The 22,542-nt window shown below is 38.5% G+C and overlaps 1 protein-coding gene and 1 non-coding gene across 6 annotated transcripts in view; both read right to left on the reverse strand.

Annotated features, from left to right (window-relative positions):
* Positions 1 to 22,542, reverse strand: part of MYO1B (myosin IB) — a 175,636-nt gene that overhangs the window by 44,649 nt on the left and 108,445 nt on the right. For all 5 annotated transcript variants that reach the window (XM_058440104.1, XM_032755114.2, XM_032755113.2 and 2 more), the window contains 6 exons: positions 15,132 to 15,230; positions 13,497 to 13,600; positions 11,988 to 12,135; positions 11,601 to 11,719; positions 6,248 to 6,334; positions 5,579 to 5,644 (listed from right to left, as the gene is read on the reverse strand). In XM_058440104.1, the coding sequence (XP_058296087.1) occupies positions 5,579 to 5,644; positions 6,248 to 6,334; positions 11,601 to 11,719; positions 11,988 to 12,135; positions 13,497 to 13,600; positions 15,132 to 15,230 (623 nt within the window). The remainder of the gene's footprint in view (positions 1 to 5,578; positions 5,645 to 6,247; positions 6,335 to 11,600; positions 11,720 to 11,987; positions 12,136 to 13,496; positions 13,601 to 15,131; positions 15,231 to 22,542) is intronic.
* Positions 4,830 to 4,937, reverse strand: LOC116809860 (U6 spliceosomal RNA). Its single transcript, XR_004370031.1, has one exon. It is a non-coding gene; the product is annotated as a U6 spliceosomal RNA (small nuclear RNA).

Here is a 22,542-nt window from a genome sequence, read left to right on the forward strand (position 1 = left end):
TGAGACTAACACATGGGGAGGGGTGCCTGGCTCTGGGATTCAGGGATTGCTGGCTATTCACACAGTTCGATTTATCTATCTATCTATCTATCTATCTATCTATCTATCTATCTATCTTTTACAAATCATAGCAGTTGTCATCTTTTTTTTGTTTTTAAATCTACTTTGTTTCCTTCCTCTTCAATTATAAGCTTTCTAGCATAAGGACCAAATGAAGGCAAGAAACTAGAGTAGAAGGTGCTGACTATAGCCAGAATTTCTTTTAAAAACGATTTAGAAAACAAATCCTATAATCATGAGGTGACCCTACCAGGCTATAATGACTCTTACCCAAGTATTAGATTTTTTTATTTGAAATAATCATTGCATCTAGCCTATTACACTCTTACCATATATGGGTCACTTTCAGTGAGGTTTATGAGGGCAAGATAAATAAGGAGTCCATAACTGAAAGTAATTAGCACTTTGCCTGTGTTAAACTAGCTCCACTGTATGAAAGGTGAAATAATCAGCTACTACTGCCTGCTTTGGTCTACAGAACACTAATGACCAATCAGATTTTCCTAGTAAAATATCTGCCAGTTTTAATGCCTGTCAGATAAGTATGTAGAAAACGAGCTGAAATCAATGTAGATTGTTCAACTTACTTTTTAACTTAATATCTTTTTCCAAAAAAGAATAGCAGTTCTTTTATGGATATGCTATAAATATTTCTCAGAAATCACAGACCATCTTTTCAGTTACAAGAATGTCCAAACATAAATGTGTGGAATTGGAGTATTTGCATTATAATTTTCTTCCTTTGGGAAGCTGGTCTTCTGTTCTACCAGGATGTACAGCTAGATTTTTTTTCCTCTATGCATTTTAATTCACTTCACCTTATTTTTGGTATCATTGTTCCACTGATCCAAACTGATCCAAACTGACATTGGATCACATGTGGCCAGCCAGGCAGCACTTCCAGCTGGTACTGGAATGTTTTGCAGTCAAATCCATGTGTCATCAACCCATGGTTTAATGCATCAGTTTCCCTCTTCCGTTTAGAGACAGACCACAGGGAATGAAAGGTTTCCACCAGCTCAGCTAAAAAAGGCATTTTCATGGGAACTGCAGGGCCATGGGACAATTAGATGCGTTTTTTAAAAAAAGTCTCGCCCTTTACTGTCCACTTTTTAAAGAGATGCCCAGTGTATTCTAAAAGGCAGAACTCTTAATTCCTACAGTCAACTGAAGAACAACAGAACAAAGAAAAAAATTAATGTTATTTATACTCCAGCAGTTTCTTTTAACTTGGGTGGAAAATATCACAGAAATTTTCATTTTTGCCTTGATGTGGATCTGAATACTTCTTCCATACTCTGACCCCTTGTACTTCAACTTGCAGTACTTTTAAGTTCTTAATTTTCTTGGTTTCCTAACACTCTGAGCTTCCTGATGTCTCCATGTGTTCTAACATTGCTGAGAATCCAGGAAAATATAGGCTGGCATCTGGGAATGTAAGTGAATAATTTATTAAAATAAGAAAAAAAACTTCTGTACCTCTGTATTAAAAAGCCAGGTAAAAGTACCTAAAAATCCCCAACCAAATCTCTAATCTAACCTCCCCACAAATAAATTTATTTTTAAAAAGTTATTAAAAATCAAAACTGAAGATTAATCTGAGAAGGCTTAGAAAGGAAAATAGAGGGAACAATTAAATATAATGAATCTTGATTCTCTCAAGGAACTGGGGGAAAAAAAGAAAAAGTATTTACTGCATGGAGAAGGAAAGTTAACTTTTTATAATTTGATGGCCATTATAAGATTTGCTACAGACATATAACTGTTTGGACTTGGCCTTAGTTGAAAGCTCTGTTTAAACGGAGTAAAAACCGCCTCCCGGGTTCAAGCGATTTTCCTGTCTCAGCCTCCCAAGTAGCTGGGACTATAGGCGCAAGCCACCGCGCCCAGCTAATTTTTGTTATTTTTAGTAGAGACAGGGTTTCACCATGTTTGCCAGGATGATCTCGATCTCCTGACCTTGTGATCTGCCCGCGTTGGCCTCCCAAAGTGCTGGGATAACAGGTGTGAGCCACCATGCCCAGATGAACAGTAGGTGAGGCCCAATGTTTTACAAGGGTGTTGCATACAGTGGCCAAGCAGCATGAACAGCATATGTTTGGAATCTGCAGTTTACTCCAGAGATTACTGTCTAACAGAGCATTTGGTCTCAACATTGAGCGCACATTGCAATCACCTCAGAGCTTTAAAAATACTGCTGCTGCAGCCCCATCTCCAGAGATTTTGACATAATTGCTCTGGGTACAGCCTAGACATCTGAATTTGCAAAAGCTCCCCAGGTGATGCCAATGCACAGCTGTTTGAGAACCACTGAAATACAGTAATCCTCTCAAGAAAGGAAGAATATTTAGAAATGTAACACAGGCAGCCAGGCGGGCACAGTGGCTCATGCCTGTAATCCCTGCACTTGGGGAGGCTGAGGTGGGTGGATCATGAAGTCAAAAGATCGAGACCATCCTGGCCAACATGGTGAAACCCTGTCTCTACTAAAAATACAAAAATGAGCTGGGCATGGTGCTGCAGGAAAATCACTTGAACCCTGGAGGCAGAGGTTGTAGTGAGCTGAGATCACACCACTGCACTCCAGCCTGGGGACACAGTGAGACTCCGTCACAAAAAAAAAAAAAAAGGGAAATATAACGCAGACATTTTCATAAACTGAAGTCTCTAGTTGAAACAGTGTTGCTGGGTGCGGTGGCTCACGCCTGTAATCCCAGCACTTTGGGAGGCCAAGGCGGGCGGATCACGAGGTCGAGAGATCGAGACCACGCTGGCCAACATGGTGAAACCCCGTCTCTACTAAAAATACAAAAAAAAATTAGCCGGGCATGGTGGCAGGCGCCTGTAATCCCGCTACGTGGGAGGCTGAGGCAGGAGAATCGCTTGAACCTGGGAGGCAGAGGTTGCAGTGAGCCGAGATCACGCCATGGCACTCCAGCCTGGCAAAAAGAGTGAAACTCTGTCTCAAAAAAAAAAAAAAAAAAGAAAGAAAACAGTGTTGAGAAAAATGATGGTATAATTCGCAGAAGGAGGGCACATTCAGCAAGACAGGTATGGAGAGAAACTTGAATCAACCAGAAGTGAAAAATATTCTTGGATTGCCGAAGGGTATAGGGTATTTCACCCAGCATCAAGTTAAAGGATGTTTACACAGGAACATCTGACTTCTGTTCTGATTAGGTCTGTAGCAAACAAACTTTTAAAACATAATATAGTTTCCTGATCAGACGTTCCTACCTGATAGGATGCGTCCTCTGGCAGCCACAGACTCTCAATCTTAGGGCCAAGACTCTAAGCTCCATGCAGACAAGGAATATCTTAGTTATGTTTACTACTGGTATCTGGTAACTCAATAAACACTTGAGAAATGACTCGAATTGTTTATGAGTTATAACTCAGTTTCCTTTGAGTGTTATAATGTTTCTTTTCCCATGGATAATTAGATCTTAGGACCTACTGGAAGTCAAAGTTAACTAGATATCCCATCATAACCTCATTATCCTATTTTTTAAACTTTCCATGTGTTGTGATATGATATTAAGCCCTTGCCCATTGGCTTAAGATCAATAATCCTTTTCTAGCAAAATTAAAACAAAATCAGTTTCTTTGACTTTAGAAATGTCACTGAATGTATCTTCTTAATCTAACTTTCTAGTGAAATCTCTGCTTACCATCTCCCCTGCTCATGAAACCATTTAAATCTAGATTAGCACAGCAATGTGCTAGGTAATAAGTCTTTTTCCCTGCCAACTGTAAAGAATGACTTTGGCATTCTGCCCATTTAGTGACAGTAACTTGAGGTCTTGCTAGAAAGAAATTAATTTCGGCAGTGATTTCTGTGTGTACTCAAGCATTTCTCCTAACTCAGAAACCTCAAATTCTTCCCTTTCTACCAAGGAATTGGTAGCTTTCCTTTGTAGATTCTGCTAAATGGGCAACAATACAAGCAGATGCTGTGTTGAAGACCTCTGTTCTGGGGACCCCATGGGGAAGCCACCAGCACACACACTTCCATCTAGGAAGGCACCCAGTGCTGGCCAGAAGCTTGGAGTGATGACAAGGGTGGAGAAATAGGGGAGTCATTTATTTTTTTCTTACTTCCAGATACTGGGGAACCTGTTACTTTGGGAAGAAAGGTGAGGAAGTGCCCCTGGTCTCAATCTTAGTAAGAAAGAAAAGCAATAAATGAAAATATTAAAAGGGCCTGGAGTTTAGGTCCTGAGTCTGCCACTAAGTAGCTGTATAACCCTGGGGAGTTAGTTGACCTGAGGAGCTTTACCTTCTCATCTGTAAAATGGGATTCATACTAATAACAGCTACATCATGAGGCTGTTTTGAAAAGTAAATCAGACCATACACACACCACTTACCACAGTGCTTACATACAGTCAGCCCTCAATTAGTACTACCATTAGCTATTAAATATAGAATATGATTGAGGGAAAACATACTAAGAAAAAGGTATTTGCTAGCAAGGTCTGGTTTAGGTGAAAGGAATGATCTGATGTTTTTTTCTGAGATTCTGTGACCCTAATTTTTTAGAACATGTAAATTCTTTGGGAACATTCTGGGCAGAGCCTGCTTCCTTAAAGAAATTCACAAATCTTACTTGTGGGGGAGAATTAAGAAAGGAGGAGCCCGATCTACTTCTTATTTCCCTAAACCAAACTAAAATGCCACTCCTAAAAGTGAGAATAAATGTTTTAATAGATCCTTAAAACTCCTTCTAAATGTCAAAGTTAGCAAGGGGGCAAAAAGGAAATTCTAACATAAGTACATAACGTTTATTTTATTTTCCAAATTACTTTTTTCAGGGACCATGCTCATCTTCTCTATATCATTCTAATTTTAGGTATATGTGTTGCTTAACCAAGCACAAATGGTTTAAATATTTGATCTGTAACAAGCATAGAATCATTTTAAAAAATTCACCATGAGCTTCAGCAGAAATTATTTCAACCTCTGCAGCAGAATTCATTATCATAAGATCACAGTAATGAGACTCAACAAATACCTAGTCCAAACCCTCTTTCTCTGAGTCTCACAGATGAAATGACCAGCCCTGGCAAGGCCAGAACCTATGTCCAGCCCTCCTGTGGCTTTCTTTATGGCACCAACCTGCCACACTTTCTAAACAACACACAAATGGCCACAGACATACTCATGTAGCTTCTTGGAAGCTTCACAGTTAGAAATGTAAATATGAAATTTCAAAGTCAGGTACTAATACAAGTTCTTTTTAAGCAGTACTGTCTCCAAAATGCTGGCTCTCAGCATACACACACCACACACACACACACACACACACTCAGGCACACATGCAGGAATACACAACCAAATTTTGTTACATCTACACAAAGATTTGTTGGTAGATTCAAAGTGATAGTGTGTTACATCTACACAAGGATTATTTGTAGATTCAAAGTTACAGTTACTTATAATGTCTACATAATACAGGATTTAATTTCCAACCATTCCACTTTACTAAAGACACTACAAAAAAAATTTTAAATCTTACCTCGAAAATCTCAAAGCCATAAATGTCCAAAACACCCATGACCTTCTTTCTCACTTTTGTTTGTGCCTTAAAAAAGTTTCAAATTAAAGGGTTAATTAAGGCATGAAATATAACACTACAAGCATCCAAGGAACATAGATATATACTACAAGTTAATTATGTTTCTTAAGTAAGAAAATAACTGTAATTTAGTTGTTTTTTAAAAAATTTATGAGATGGGGCATTGGTATAGAACTCTCAGAAATTTTAATAATAGGTGATATATTTAAAGAAGGCATTAGTGGTGCCTTTCAAAATCACCTAATCCAACACCCTCATTTTAATAATGATTAGATTATGACCTAGTGAAGTAAAGTGACCTTTTCAGCGAAGCGTGTACCACTACTTAGCAGGTGAGCCAGGCCAGAACCTGGGATGCCAACTCCCAGAGTAACTCCACAGAGACCATCAGACTATTCACCAGTCAGAAGCAACACACATGGCAAAACAAAATAAACAAAATCCCTGACAAATTTCAATCTTATACATGGTAAAGATTCCTCTTTTTAAGGAATAATCTTTATAAGTGGTAATCAATTATTTGATTATAAATTTAAACTTTCTTCAACTTAATGTTTATACTGTGAATACCATTTATTACAACTGATTTTGCTCATAGAAATTCAGTACCTTAATGCTTTCATTGATTCGATTTACCAACCATGAAAACAACCTGCTGTAGAGGTTTTTAGCCAGAGCATCACGGGCATAATAAGCCTATTAAAAAACAAACAAACAAAACTTAACACCCACAATTCCACAATGCTTACTTTTAATAAAATCATAAAGATACCTTTAAAAAATACTTAAAGCTCTTTTATTTCACATTTCTTTGCAGAACCAGTTTTATCGTATCATAAACAATCAAGCCTTTAAGAGAATTAGGCAAATTGTTTATACACAGTTACTTTTTCACAAACCAGGAAACTAATTTTAAATACTGCAAAAACGTTCATCACAAAGATATTTATTTCAATGTTATGGAACAGAGAAAAATCAGATGCAATTTAGACGTCCAACAATAGGGGGTAGTAAGAGAAACACGCACTGAGAGTAATGTTACATAGTCATCAGAGAGTGATGGTTATGAAAATCAGGTAATGAAATGGAAATGCTCGTGTAATGCGAAAATTAAACAACTGTCTACTTAATATGACAACAACTATTTTTTAAAACCCTTATACACAGAAATGGAAATTCAAAGGAGATATATTAAAATGGCTTTGACTGATGGAATCTGTAAATTTTTTTTCTTCACTCATTCTATTTTTAAAATTTTTTGGAGACAGAATCTCACTCTGTTGCCCAGGCTGGAGTGCAGTAGCACAATCTCAGCTCGCTGCAACCTCTGCCTCTTGGGTTCAAGGGATTTTCGTGCCTCAGCCTCCCAAGTAACTGGGACTAGAGGTGTGTACCACCATGCCTGGCTAATTTTTGTATTTTTTGTAGAGACAGGGTTTTGCCTTGTTAGCCAGACTGGTCTCAAACTCCTGGCCTCAGGTGATCCACCCACCTCAGCCTCCCAAAGTGCTGGGATTAGAGAGGCATGAGCCACCATGCCTGGCCACACTAATCACTTGAGTATTTAAAAAAACTTCCACAATGAGTTCTTTAAAGTTATAGAATGAACATAAACCCCTTCTTACATGCTTATCTACTTGTAAAGCTATTCAGAACTACTTGACAAAGAGGCGGAAGACATATGCGTCTCTATGACTCTCAGAATAAAAAGGCTGAAGAAAGTCAGGTTTGGACAGAAGAATCTAAACACTCTTAAATGTACCGAGTGCCCAGAGCATACAGTAGGTAAGTACTAATGAGATGTTTAATACCAGCATCCTGGGGAGGCCTGGGGGTTGGGTGTCAGCAGCCTAACAAGGAACTGGCCTTGGGAGAGAAAAAGCTTGAGGTTTTGTTGCTATTTTCAACATGCTGGCCGTATGTGTGTATTTTGCTGCTTGTAAGTAAAAATTGGGGTACTATTGTTAAAATTAACCAGTACATTTTTATTTTACAAAGAGCACAACTTGTTAGATTATGTGGGAATACTTTCTCTCCATTTCTTCCTAAATAAAATGTAACAACTTTAATAACAGATTCACTTCCCTGGCAACATAACACAGCTGAAGATAATACCTTTTCCCTTCATTTGACATTTCCATGCTAATCCCAAACCTCCCTCCCTACTCCAGTTAGGGTTAGAGAATATACCTAAGAGTTGGCAACAAACAAACAAGGGAGGGAATGCTTCCATAGTAGAAAATGCATGTCAAATGCTAAAACAGAGAAATCAAAATATAATTTAGATGGATCTTTCCCCAATACCCTTTCTTCTAGTTTTTACTTTCTTAAAATAGGTAATTTAAGTGCTTAGAATAATGCCTAGCACACAGTTAGTCTACAGATGTACCTATATTGATTTCTGAAGTATCCTTTTCGTCTACTACTACCTCATGAGCCTATATAATTTCCAAATCCTTTCCTTTTTCTTCTTATAAATTCAAGTTATCTCAAAACACCACATAATTTCAAAACACCATGTATTTGTAAATGAGCCCTTTTTCATCTTAATGTCGTCCAGCTTTTTTAGTTATATGCTATCTACTTTCAACAAGCCACTATTTCAATAAGCAACTGAACTAACAGTGACAATTTATTCTGATAAATTGCTTTATATTTTTTAAAGTGTATTCACAGCCAATATTAATCTTCTTTGGTTCCTTCAACAATATTCCAGGGGTCTCAAACTCAAATGCTTCCAGGGACTGTGTGATAGAAATGAACAGGAAATGATGGCTCTCTCTGTCAGGGTTAGAGGATGCATTCCAGGCTAAAGGCACTCAAATTCAAAATTTAAAGAGCAAACAAAACCAAAGAAAATACTACCCTTTAGTCAACTAAAAATATTGAGCTTTACTTGGCCCTAGGAGCTGCCAATTTGCCACCTGGCTGCCAATGTGCCACCCCTGACTTCCTGAGCCTGATTCATGTCACCAAATCTCCACAACAGTATCCTATAAAGCAGTAAGGGAAGGAATGTCTATTCCCACTTAAGGACCACTAATATAGGGTGTAGAAACGAGGGAAGACTCAAAGTGAACTAATTCACCATCTCGGTTTCAAAGCACACTATGAAAAGACCATGCACTTCTGTAGCTGCATGAAACTCACAGAGGAAAAGCCCAGGTGGAATGTGCTGCAGACATGGCCAGTAACAGGCATGGTCCAGGATGGCAAGTGACAAGCAAGGTGGAGACTCAGAGATGCACAGACATGGGGCCCACCCTCCAGGAGCTCAGAGTGGAGCTAAGGAGATCAAACTAACACAGAGGACTCAAGCAGAGGACAGGTGCCAAACTGCAAAGAAAAGGGGGTTCTGATGGGGGTGGGGAGTGTCTCAGGAGGCCTATTTGATCAAAGAAGTCTCCTAGAATGGGGCACAATCAGGTAGAGCATTTCGATGGGCAGAAGGAATGAGCATGACATGGCGGGTGATGGGCAGGTAGGAGCAGAGGCAGTACATAACAGAGAACTAGCAAGGAATAAACTGAGATAAGCTGTGTGGGATCAGATTTCAGAGGACATCAGAAGCCAAGGAAAGAGTATGTAGGAGAAGCTGAAAAACTCTTGTCTTGAGTTTCTATTATTTCAGTATTAGTCCTCCTATCTAGAGAAAGGTCTAAATGCCTTGGGAAAAGGAGGCATGGGGCAATAACGATGATGCTGGGGCCCAGGAATTGAAGCTATGAGGAAAGGCTAATAAAACAAATCACTTCTCACAGCAATCAAAACCTCCCAGGCAACAGATCAGTAGAACCAGATACTCTGAATACTACATTAAAAATAAAAAAAAAAAAAACAGTTGACTAAGGAGCCGAATAGCTGAGGATCTCTAGCCAAATTCTTTTATGCCAAAGGTTAAGAAAATGTGGAAAGTTTTCTTCATGATGTAAGGTGACTAAAATAAGCTTATAAAGTCAGAGGCACCTGGGCCTGGTTCCCATACAGGATGATTAAAAAAGCAAAAGTAAAACACACAATTTTAAAAAGACCCAAAACATACATATTCCTAAAGGGCCTTCTTAAATAATACAGGCTTTTTCATGGCTTCCTTACAGACTTAACAATTCCCACTCTGGCTATTGAAAATGTCCAAACTCGGTGGCTCTCGAAATGTGATCCTGGACCAGCAGCAGCAGCAGTACCATCTTTGAATTGATTAGAAATGCAAATTCCTCTGTCCTACCCCAGACCCACTGAATCAAACACTGGGGGTGAGGTCTGCAAACCGTGTTTAGTCAGTCAGTCCACCAGGTGATTTTGATGCATGTTCAAGTTTAAGAACTACTGTTGCAGATTTGCCACTCTGACTGCAGACTTCACCTTTCCAGCCACATTGCTCTGAATCCTCTTCACATATCTACAGCTGTAGCCAAGCTTGATCAATCCTTTTTCTGATATGTACCCCAAATCTGGCTGTTCTCAATGTTTTCTTTTTGACATGCCCTTTCAGCTATACTTTACACATCTAAATCCTTCGGTCATCTCCATGGGGTCTTCCCTAATCTCTTACTTCCCTACTCAGGGCCTATGTGTGGGCTTGTGCTGTACAGGCTCTCAGCAGCATTTTCTTGATTAAGTAAGTTACTCCGAATCTGACTGTGAATTAGTGAGGATGACTTGGACAGATATGAAAGCAGAAGCAGTAATTTAGGAGGAAGGACAGGCAATGGCTATAGCTAGGAAAGGATTGCTACAAACCAAATTTCCATATATATAAAGTTATGGTATTTGCCACAGCCAAAATAACTCACCTAAAATAAGATATCAATGTTGAAAGCTAAGGACACAAAGGCATTCTTGGATTATAATAAGAAAGGCTGGTTCAGCAACAGAGAACAAGCCTAGCTCCACCCTACTATTTATGGAGGCTTTATGGACAGTTATAAGGAGGATGAGACAACAAGAATACAGTTGGACAAAGTGGGCCTGAGTGGAAGTCCTAAGTTAGTAATTTAATTCTAGCCTGAGTCATTGACTAGTGGTAAAATGTGTAAGCCATAGCACAAAGGGTTTTAGTGAAAGGGGCTGCAGAAGCTGCCTGGGTATATATGCATGTATACAGGCATGCAACCATCCAAACACCCACCCACTTAACTTGAAGCAAAAGGAGAGAAAGCAGCAGCTCAGATTTGTGTCTTAGAAAGACTAAAGACTTCACTGGCCCCAATATCAAGGGTAGAGGGGGTTCAAGAAGTAAGGCAGGGAGGCCAATTTGGCCACTTGACCACGAAACTGGCTTATCCCGCTGTCTTCTCCAAATCAGTAAATGACAACTCCATGTTTCCAGTTGCTTGGGCCAAAAACATTAAATCACCCTTGACTGTTCTCTTTCTCTTAAACCAGCTAGCACCAGCAAGTCCTATAGACTCTACCCTCTAATAATATCCACAATGTGACCACTTCTCACTGACTCCACTGCGACTACCTGGTTCAAGCCACCATCATCTCTGGGTTAGTGCACATCTCCTCGAAGGTCCCTCGCTTTCACTCCTTTTTCACCGACCCTCTGCTCTCCACAACACGGCCAGAGCGACCCTTTCAAATACAAGGCAGTCATGACACTGTTCTGCTCAAAACCCTCCAGTCATTTCCCACCTCACTTCGAGTCTCCTTCCCTGCCCCAGGGAGCTCCCTTACTCTGCTCTACTGTTGCTCTCAGTTCACTGATCATACCACGGCCTAGTTTGCTACAGCACTTATTCTTATGTCTACTGATTATTATCTAATTCCCTCTACCAGAATTTTAAGCTCCATGAGGGCAGGGATCCTGATCTGTTTAGTTTACTGCTCTGTTCCCAATGCCTAGAACATAGTACAATGATTGAGATAACAGCCTATAAACTAAAATCTTTGTTTATACTTCTATGAAAATAGCACAGACTTTTAAGAAACTTTCTTCTGTACATTATGTTTCACCCACCTGAGCCACATTCAGTGTAGTTGAAACTTTCTCCTGTTTGGCCTCAACTGTTCGGAAACTGAATGCTCGTTCTAGAACTGATTGATCAATGCCAGTCAATTCACAAATTTCTTTTAACTCTGTGGGAAGGCGGGGGACGGACACAAAAAGTGACTGTACACATGCTGCTAATAATAATTTTGAAGGCTTAGGATGTTCTTTCTAAATCATAATCAAACAGATCAGTATAAAATGTATATATCAAAAAACAGAGCTTAGCCACAGTTCTATTTCTGCTCAGTTTCATTCTCAAACCAATGCAAAGCAAAAATTTTACTTTCACCATTAAAAACTGGGGAGAAGTTCAAAGCAAGTTTCCTAAACAAAGTTGATTCTCCATGGATGTACCATTTTTATCTTTGATTTTGCTTTCATCTAGACCATTCACTCGAGATTCGGGCTTGAACTCAATGTTTCCCAGTTTCAACACCGCTGCCACCACCGCCAAGACAGACTCAGCTTCATGATCCATAAAGCCCACAATCTGCATGGCATTCTGGGAAGAGAAAAAAAAAGCAGTTATTTTTTTTCCTGTAGTTATTTTGTTTTCTTTTTTAATGAATCATATTACAGATTTATTTCCGGGGAAAAAAACCCACAAAAGACAAAGCTATATCTTCAGTGGTTTCCAACTGTGATTCAAGGAACCCTGGGGGTACCTCTGGTGCTGTGGCGGGGGTTGTGGGGCAAGTAAAGAGGAAGACAGAAGAAACAGGAGGCTGGGAGCAGAGCCTTGGGTCCCTACTTCCACTTCAACCACAGCAGCTCAGTTTGTATGTATGTTTTTTTTACACTGAGGTTTTGCTACTAGAAACAAAACCAGCTTGCACAACTCCATACAAAGAAAAGCTCCTCACTCATTTTACATATCAGAAAAACTGTGGTTTGCAAAGGTGAAGAGCCCAGCCCAAGATACTGGGTAACAGGAGGCATCTGTTCATTCATAAATTTTTATGGCGTGCTAATTATGTGCCAGGCAAAGTGGTTCTAAAACCAGTCTTGGACTCAAGGTTTAAACAAAATCATGTCCAGGGATCAACAGACTATTGCTTCCATACGAAGATGTTTATACAGTTTTTTAAAATGACATACTCTAAGAGATACTTCCTTTTTGAGAACAGCTGGCTTTTTAAAAATGACTAGGCTACATAGCAATCGGAGTAATGTAAGTTTTTGTTATTGTTGTCAAACATATACAAAAGTAGAGAGAGCAGGGAAAGAACCCGCATGTCTTTTCACTCACCCTCAACAATTAACAGATGCCAATTTTGTTTTATCTATAATTCATCCTACTCTCCCCTTTCCCCATCACCACAGCTATCTCATTTGCAAGTAAATCCCAGTTACCATATCATGTCAAGTGTATCATACATTAAGACAGAAAACAGAGTATAGTGTTATTTAAAATCATCTTTTCTAACGAATGTGGAATGCTAATCGCTCTGGTTTATATATGAGTTTCTAAGACTGTATAAAAACAAGATTTTTTTCTGTCTCAAAAATAGTTTTGATTTAACATGATCCAAGGGCAGTTGGAAATTAACTTTTGCCATAAAAACATTTGGAATTTAAAAACAACCTTAAAGGAGTCAAACCCCAGGATAATAGAATAAGAAAGCTCCTTATGATAAATGGTAAAATCGCATGCTCTAATAAAAGCATGGCCTTCACAATCTTGTGTGATTTTTGAGCTAGTAAAAAAATCAAAGTAACAAAAATAATAAAAAATTCTTGTATAATTCTAAAACCTTAGGGAGAATGAGCTACGCTTTAAAGAAAACTCAGAATTGTTACCAGCTCCCGCTGAGCAATGCAGTGGTATGCAATTTAAAGCTTGATGAAAGTACTACATCTTACCCGCACGGTTCTAAAATTTGCTGCATCATCCACTCCATTCACTTTGGCCGAATCCAGACTCAGGTAGTTATACCTGCTGAAATCCCTCTCAAGCTTAAGTTTATCTATTGAATCAAAGACACAAGTTGTTAAGTTGCTTCAATAAATCCAATCTTTAATATCTCATTCCCTTTGATATCTTGTTCACATCAGTAAAATGGCTTTTATATTAAGTATTGAATCAAAAGAACAAAAATTCTACCCAAATATCAGTAACAGCATATTCTTAAAATGACTTTTATCATTGTGATAGCACAAACTCTGTTAAAACAGAGTTTACTTATCTAGATAAGTCTCTTTCCAGAGTTTTTATAATAAAAATACCTTCAATGTATTATTTCATTATAATATATGAGGTCTGCCTGGTGATTCAATGTATTATTTCATTATAACATATGTGGTCTGCCTGGTGATTCCCTCACCATTGGATATTTGGGTTTTCTCTAGTTTATAATAATAAACATAGAGCAGTGATAAATGTCTTCATACCAATTGGTTTTTGGATTCATCTGAATTATTTTGTTGGAATATAGTCCAAAAAGTGGTGTGACTGGATGGCAGGCTCTGATTATAAGAGGTCCTCGCTTTGAAGTAACACCCACAGCTCTATGGAGATGAATATACCACAAGCTCCAAGCAGATCAGTGACAACTCTGCTAGCTTGATCCTTAATAACTTTTGCTAATATATGTAGATACTTCTACATATATTATACTATATGCGGTATATGTATATATACTATATATCTACATATATAATAATATAGTAGATACTTCAGGGCTGTTTTAATCTGCATTTGTTGATTATTAGTGAAGATGACTTTTCCTAAGTGGTGTTGACTTTTTATAGCTCTTCTTCTTTGAACTATTTGTTCACTACTTTTCATCATTAACTTTTGGCTATTAGATAGTATCTTTGTGGAATTATGTTAATTCTCTAAAATTCCAAAGATCAGATTTTTATCTCTTGTATCAACTGCAAAATGTCTTCCCCACTATTTTTAAATATTCACCTAGCAATTTCTTTTTACAGAATTGTACTCACTTAATTAGAACCCTGATAATTTTCTCTCCCCAAATAGAAAAATTATATTCTTCCATTTTATTTTTTAAATGTATGATTAGTCCCTCCCCTAATAATCAGCTTTGGCCAAGTCCAGACTGAGGTAGTTCTAGCTGCTGAAATCCCACTTGAGTTGACTGAATCATCTGCACAGTCCTCAACACATCAGAGATGTATGGCACAGTATCTGGTGAGGTACAAGAATATTACACAAACCCTGGGGTTCTTCTACACACCATGTTCTTCACTTCAACTAGAACCATGAAAAATTCTTAAGAAGGAAGGGGCGAAGCATATGGAGTATGTTTTAAAGAGAATGCTTCAGAAAGTGCTGTGACACTGAAAATTAAAACACAGAAACAATTTAGGCACAGTGCTCATGCCTGTAATCCTAGCACTCTGGAGGCCAAGGCAGGAGAATCGCTTGAGCTCAGGAATTAGAGACCTGCCTGGGCAACACAGTGAGACTCCCAGCTCCAAAAACAACAACAACAACAACAACAACAACAACAACACATAGAAATAGAGACTTACTGAGGAGCTCTTCAGAGGCACCAGAGAGCAGTTGATAGAACACATGGAAGTTTCTTTCACCTCTTGGCTGTTTAACAACCCGAGATTTCTCTAAAAGATCTAAAGAGAAGAGTTAAATCATAGTATGGCATTTGTTCCGCTTTCAAATCCACCATGCTTTTTTTCCTTCTCACTTTCCTTTTCACTTTCTATTCTGCATTAATAAAATGAAATAATAAAGGAAGCTATATTTTCAGTTCTACCTTCAGGAAGAAGCACAACTCTAATGAAAATCACCAAATTACACAGGTTACATTCTTTTTAAATAATGAATATATAAATAAGTTACATTCAAAACACTGATTAAAGATAATATCATTTTTATACTAATAAATGCTCTTGGTTTTTTATGATGACATTAAATTCCTGAAAATGTGACATTACAAATGTAAGCAATGAAATACAGCCATTCAATTATGAGTCTACCTAGTAATTACAATAAAAAATTAGTTAACACTTTGAGATCTTATTATGTGCTAAGTGCTTTACAGATAGTATCTCATGAATCCTCCCAACCATTTTATAAGGTATCATTCTACAGCTGAAAACACTGATAGTCCAGGAGTTTACATAACTCAGTTGGCAACTTGTGGAACTAGGATTTCAAATCAGGACTCCTGCACCCACATGCCCCACTACCTGGGAGAAGCAACATAGAGTTTGTGGATATCTTGAAGTCTTAGAGAAAGATAGTTCTCATTGAATGGAATTTGGTGTTATTTGATATTATATTTTCATTGACCCCAGATAATTTTTCAACCCATAAATCTGAGGTCTTCCCAAATTTTCAAATGGGGAAGGAGGAAAGAAGGGAGGGATGAAGAGGGTATTTTTGCTTGGAGCCCTGCTTATCACTGAAGAGTGATACAAAAGGCTGTGGGCAAAGGCAAACTTCAACTATAAAATTCCAAATTAGTAATGTCATTATTGAGCACTAATTCTAGAGAACACACAAATTTCACGTCCCCCCAATCAGGCTGCAATCTAAAACATCACGATAATGCTTGGTAAGGGAGAGAATGATGTGCCATTCAACCTAGGAACGATCATTAAACTTTTTAATTTGTATTTCTGGAACCTACACCAGCACTTGTGGAGGAGTTTAGGTAGAGTGAAAGGGTATATATTTGATGAATGAGAAGTCCTAGGGTGCTCCAAATACATAAGATTGTAAGAATAAAGAGATGCAGCATAAGAAAACATAAAATTAAGCCAACTGAAAAAGAACAAAAATATGTAAGTACAAAAATTATTAGGCGCAGGATGCTGCAGATTTTTCATGTTCTCCAGCTCTCATATGACTTGGAAGACTGCCAATGTCCTCAAATCACAGATGGAAAATAATGAAGCCTTCATATTTAGAAAACATGAAAAAAAAAAAAAAAAACCCAAAGGTTGAAAAGTACAAGTGGGATATAACTAAGGGAAAAAAGGATTGTGTAATAGTTACCATCTCTAAAAAATGGAATGTTTCAGTCAATTAATAAGTAAAAACTGACATGCAAAGCACAAGATAGACTAAATAAGTAATGTTAAACATGCAGTACGATTTTACTTATCATGTGACTGAGCTTCTGTGGGATCCTGTAACAGTTTTATAAGAAAAAACCCACAGAGCATGGGCAGATTCTTCATTGAAAAGCTAATTTTTACAGGAAATTCCTCAAGTTTAGAAGAAAGTGGCTTGATTACATAAAATATAAATAAACGCTACATTTGACTTCATCCATTCATGCATGAATTCCTTCAAACAGGTCATCTACTGCTAACGCACTATGTGCCAGCAATTTGGGAAGAAGTTTAGCGCCAGCTGGACACATGATGACCATCCACTTGGTCTACAAAAGTCACACCTGTTCCTGGCTGCTCTTGCCACCCAAACAAACAGCAGCAGCTCTCTTCACAGTGAGAGGCCAAGGCCCTTGTGAGTGAGGACGAGGTGAGCTGCTGTCCTCTCACCTTACAGTGGCACCTTATAATGATGACAAGCGATTGTTTGGCAGCACTTCCACAATCACATTACAAAAGCAAACTGTAGTAGGTCAAGACACAAAATAACACCTTCAAAAAGCCCGTGACAACACTACACTGCGCAACAGCAACACACTGGCCAGTCTAATGTTTGGCACCTTTTGAATAAATGCTCATAGACATTGCAGAGTGTAGAAATGGCAATGACTGTAAGATTCAGCAGATAACAACTACCAAGTTCAAGAATAATATTCACTTGTGCATGATGTGAAAAGGAATGCTGGCCAAATGTACTTCGTAAACTGCACACACTGATATGATCAGTGATTACTCTCATATTCCAATGTGAAACATGATACTAGGTGAGTTTAAAAGGAAAGGTGCAAAGGGAAAATAGAAAGAGAACTTTCCCTGACCTTTCGCTATGCGTTCAGTGCTTTTCATTTTTTATCATATTGAACCCTGAACACCTTCCCTGAGGTTAGTTTTATAATACCTATTTTACAAATGAGAAAATGAGGCTTGCATCCCAGTCTTGGTAAGCAATAGAGCCAGAATTCAAAGCTCTGGGTGACTAGGTATCATGCTTACAGTCTTTATAATTTTCCAGCCAAAAAAAAAAGCAATGTCCTTAAACACTTGGAAATGCTGTACTTTGTATAAATACATGAATTCGCCTAAGCAACTCAATCACATAAGATGAAGAATCTTTTATTACAAAGCAGTTGAAGGTTTTACCACTTAAAATGCTTACTCTATTACCTTAGAGCCTCCCATTTCAATTTCTTTATGACTTTTCTCGTAAGTCACAAGCTTCCAGGTAAAAAAGTAATCAGGGAAAATGTTTGCCCCCAAATTTGCTCACACTTAAAACCATTCCTTATTGGTTTTCTTCCCCTAAATGTGTATGCACCAACATAATCTAACAGATTGAAGCTGTACCAAATAATTACTCAAAGTAGAGAACATAAATTCAATTCACTATAGGGATTCACCACCTGACCATTTTAATTTACTTAAATGTGCCCCTGAATTAAGTCAAAGCAGAACATTGGCACGGCCTTCTCTTCTGCCTTAAGTACTTCTACCACCACCAATTGAGCCTCTGCTAACAAGACTTAGTAAGGAAGAGTTATTATTAGACACTGGATATTTAGTACAGAAGAGATATTCCAGATATTCTAATGCAGCTACATCCTCCTCACAAGATACAAATTTAAGTTTATATTAAATTTAGCATAAATTTCCATTTTAAGGAAAGAGATAAACATATTAAGCCACTCTAGGGGGGAAGTTAAGGGGTCAGGGACAAAGAAACAATGAATCAGAACTTGCCCCCCTGTCCTACTGCGCTGCCGCCACCTGACTATCAACATGGATCCTGGCCGTTATGTAGGGGCTTTCCTAGTTCGACTCATTACCAGCTAGTCCACAACACGTATAAGTGCCTGTGCATGTCAGAGACAGCCCCCCCAAGGCACAAGGTGTGAAAGAAATAGTCTAAGACTGCACCTGCTGGAGGATGAAGTTTTTTGACAAATAAATAAAAAGACATGTATTGGTCGGGAAGAAAAAAAAAAAATCACATCACATACTTTGGGATGTAACAGAGAAAGGATTAGATAGTATGATAAAAGCTTCATTATTTTATGTATACTTTCCTCTCCTGGAAAAAGAAGTGGTCCAAATTCTTGATTAAGGCTAATTAGGAAAAAATCAGCTTTGTCTTGTGAGGTGAGAAAGACAATGAAAGCTTGACTGAAAGGCTATCACTCAAACTGACTGCTCACAGAGACTCTGCGCCTCCTCTCCAGTTGCTCCAAGACTAATATTATGAAAAAAGCATCTCAGTGGCATTTAGGTTCTTGCAGTGAATTTATGCCTCTTCAGTAAAGCAAAAGAATACATTAAACAACAAGCATATGCCAGTGCATAAGGTAGATAATTGAAAGTCTGTTCATGAATGTATCTGAATCTAAAATTCTAGACCCAATCCTGAAATAAAATTAATGAAATATCTGGTCCTTACTATCTTGATTTACCACCCTAATAAACACCAATTAATGAATGAATAAATTAATTAATTCATTAATCTGAGGTTAATTTAGATATATTTCAACACCTGGCTTCTTCAATATTTGTATATGGTCTCATTTCATGATAAATACAGTCTTTTTTCATGATAAACGTATGTTTGTAAAAAGAACAACAAAGTAAAATTGAGATAAAGAGAAAGCATCTACTTTCATATAAAGCCACCCATTACGAAGTCACAGCATTGCTCTTTTGAAATTTCAGTTGTATTGCTACAGATACTTCACAACCAATGATTGACTACTTCTGTCTTCTTCAGGAGCTTTAAAACTCAAAACTCAAAAAAAAAAAAAAGAAAAAAAACAAGCCCAGCCTTGTATGTATTATAAATTAGGCAATGTATTATCTTAGTTTTTGATTTGTGACCCTAAAAAGGCAGATTAAAAACAGACACTTTATTAACGAATATCCACTCACTACTGAGAACTGACCCATAGACAGGGAGTCTTCTATTTCACCTCAATACATATATTCCCAGAAAACTGATCAGAGATTCCCTTAGGAAGTGTTCTAACAGGCAGTTTCATGCCTTTTATTGATGACTTTCCATCAATAAAATCAAATATATGACGTAAAAGGAAGAACAAAGCTGTAAATCTCAAACAATTTAAAAGAGTAAAACCACGTTCCATACAAAATGGCATGAATGCAGCACACACACAGATTAAACAATGTGCCACGAGATAGAGAGCACATAAAGGTATAAGCCAATTGTGTCGTAAATTAAAAAGAAATGTGAAAAAACAAAGCAATCCAGAGTAATCTGTTCCATTCTCCATCTCCATTGTGAGGAGGGTGGCCGTTTCCTTTTGCTTTACGTTTCCATGTGGAAGGATCTCCTTTGAGTAACTCCCCCAGCCTGCTGGCCCCTTACCACCAGGACAAGAAAAAAAGACTCTGCTGAGCAGTGAGGTTTGCAGAAGGAAAGGGCCATGCACAGAGGGCTCAGCTCTCTGGGCTCCCCACACTGTGCACACATCTGGCTCCACTCCTCAGTGCTGTAAGACAGACGGGGCAATGCACCCAAGGAGAGGTCAGCAGTTGCTTAGCGTTGTCAATCACTGCCTCACTACCAAAGTGCCAGAGGACTACTAACACATCTACTTGGGTGATAAACCAAAAGCCACTTTCCTCAACCTTGCCTTTAACAGTAATAAAGCCACTTCCTCTCCAGCTTGATTCTTGTGCCTATTTTACAAGTGCTTCCAAACTGGGTGAGGGAAAGGATATATTATCAATCACACCCCTGTATCAGTTTTTGCTGCACAACAAATCACCTCAAAACTCAGCAGCTTAAAACAATACCATTTATTAGCTCATGATTGTGGGCGTCAGCTGGATATTTCTGGCCTGAGCCAGCTTGGCTCATCTCTGCTGGGCTTGCTCACGGGTTGGTTGTCTGCTGGCAACTGGCTGGCAGCCGTCTGGGCTAAGATGTCCTCACTCATATGTCTAGCAGTTCATTCCACGTGTCTCTCCTCATCCAGCAGACTAACCCAGGCTCATTCACATGATGGTGATAGTGAATTCCCAAGATCAGCAAGAGAGGACAAACTCCAATACATAAACAATCCTCAAGTATCTGGTTGTGCTGTATTTGCTAATTGTTCCATTGATCAAAATAAGTCTCCCAGTCAAGCCTTGAGTCAATGAGAGAGGGGACTAATCAAGGGTGTCAACACAGAGTGAGAAATTATTGTGCCATTTCTGGAAATAATCTATCAGACAGTGGCTGTCTAAAATAAAATGATTACAAATTGTTTGACACTCTTTCTGTTGAGAGGTAAGATCTGTGTCCCTCCCCCTGAAAACTGTGCAAGCTGGTGCCCACTGTGACTATATAGAGTACAGCAGAAGTGACATGCCATATGCTTTCCCAGGCTACTTCAGGCTTCCTCCTCAACCTCTTGGAACACTGGTTGCCAGGATGTTACTTTCCTCTCAGAACCTAGTTGTAATACTGTGAAACACCCAAACTTGTTGTACTCTACTACTAAGTTTGAGGTTGTAGGGGGCGGAGGGTTGTCAGGCAGTGCAGCAAGAATAACTGGAACATAGACCAATCACAGCATTTGCCTCCATTCATAATTAGCGAATTTTTTTTTTTTCAAGCTGAACAAAGTCAGTAACAGGAGAAGTCTGACTGCCAATAATTTTGTTTGCCTTTCTGGGATTTAGGAAAAGTATTCATTTAGAAGTATTTTTAAATGATTAGCACAGAATATTCAGACAAAATTTTCCAATGAAGCAGAAGCTGTATTTCTCAACAAAACTCTCAACTGTACCTAATTACTTTTGTGATCATTAATTCATTCAACAAATATCTATAAGGTGTTCGACATTATTATTATTGTTATTATTATTATTATTTTCTTTTTTTGAGACGGAGTCTTGCTCTGTCACCCAGGCTGGCGTGCGGTGGTGCAATCTCGGCTCACTGCAAACTCCACCTCCCAGGTTCAAGTGATTCTCCTGCCTCAGCCTCCCGAGTGGCTGGGATTACAGGTGTGTGCCACCACAGCCAGCTAATTTTTGTATTTTTAGTAGAGACGGGGTTTCACCATGTTGGTCAGGCTGGTCTTGAACTCCTGACCTCGTGATCCGCCTGCCTTGGCCTCCCAAAGTGTTGGGATTACAGGCATGAGCCACGGCACCCAGCCTATGTTTGACACTATTTTAGTTGCTGGTCACTCAGTAATGAACCAGACTAAGGCTCTGTCCTTATACAGCTTGTATTTGGTGAAAGGCTAGAGACAATAAACAACTAACTATAGTGAAAAAAGCAAATATTTGAGTGCTCACTATGTACCAGGCACTATTACAAGTGCTTTAGATACTAATACATAATTTATACCTCAAGACAACCTATGCAGTCGGTCCTATTGTTATTCTCATTTCAAAGTGAAGAAATGGAGGCACAGAGAATGACGTAAATTGCTGTCTTTTGTTTAGACACTGGAAACCACATGATAAACCAACGAGTTGCAAAAGTAGGCTCATGGGTATGCCCCAAATAATGGACAAGGAAAAAAGAGCCTGCCTGTATTTGCACTTACATACCTACTCTGTCAGGTATTACACTATACTCTTGACATGGCAATGTGAACAAGACGACCTGTCTAGTCCATAGTTCGCTCAGGTGTATGCACATCTGAAATAACAGTTTCTTCATAGTGTATATTTCTCTGTGCTATTCTTCTTCTAGAAGACAGAATCCCTTGCAACTTGTACCATATGTTCTCCACTGTCTAAACTGCCACCAAATGCCTGTGATATTAATTTTAAAAACTAGTCTCCAAAAGCTTCC

The sequence above is a fragment of the Hylobates moloch genome, unplaced genomic scaffold, assembly GCF_009828535.3.
Source record: "Hylobates moloch isolate HMO894 unplaced genomic scaffold, HMol_V3 SCAFFOLD_1, whole genome shotgun sequence".
Classification (NCBI taxonomy): Eukaryota; Metazoa; Chordata; class Mammalia; order Primates; family Hylobatidae; genus Hylobates; species Hylobates moloch.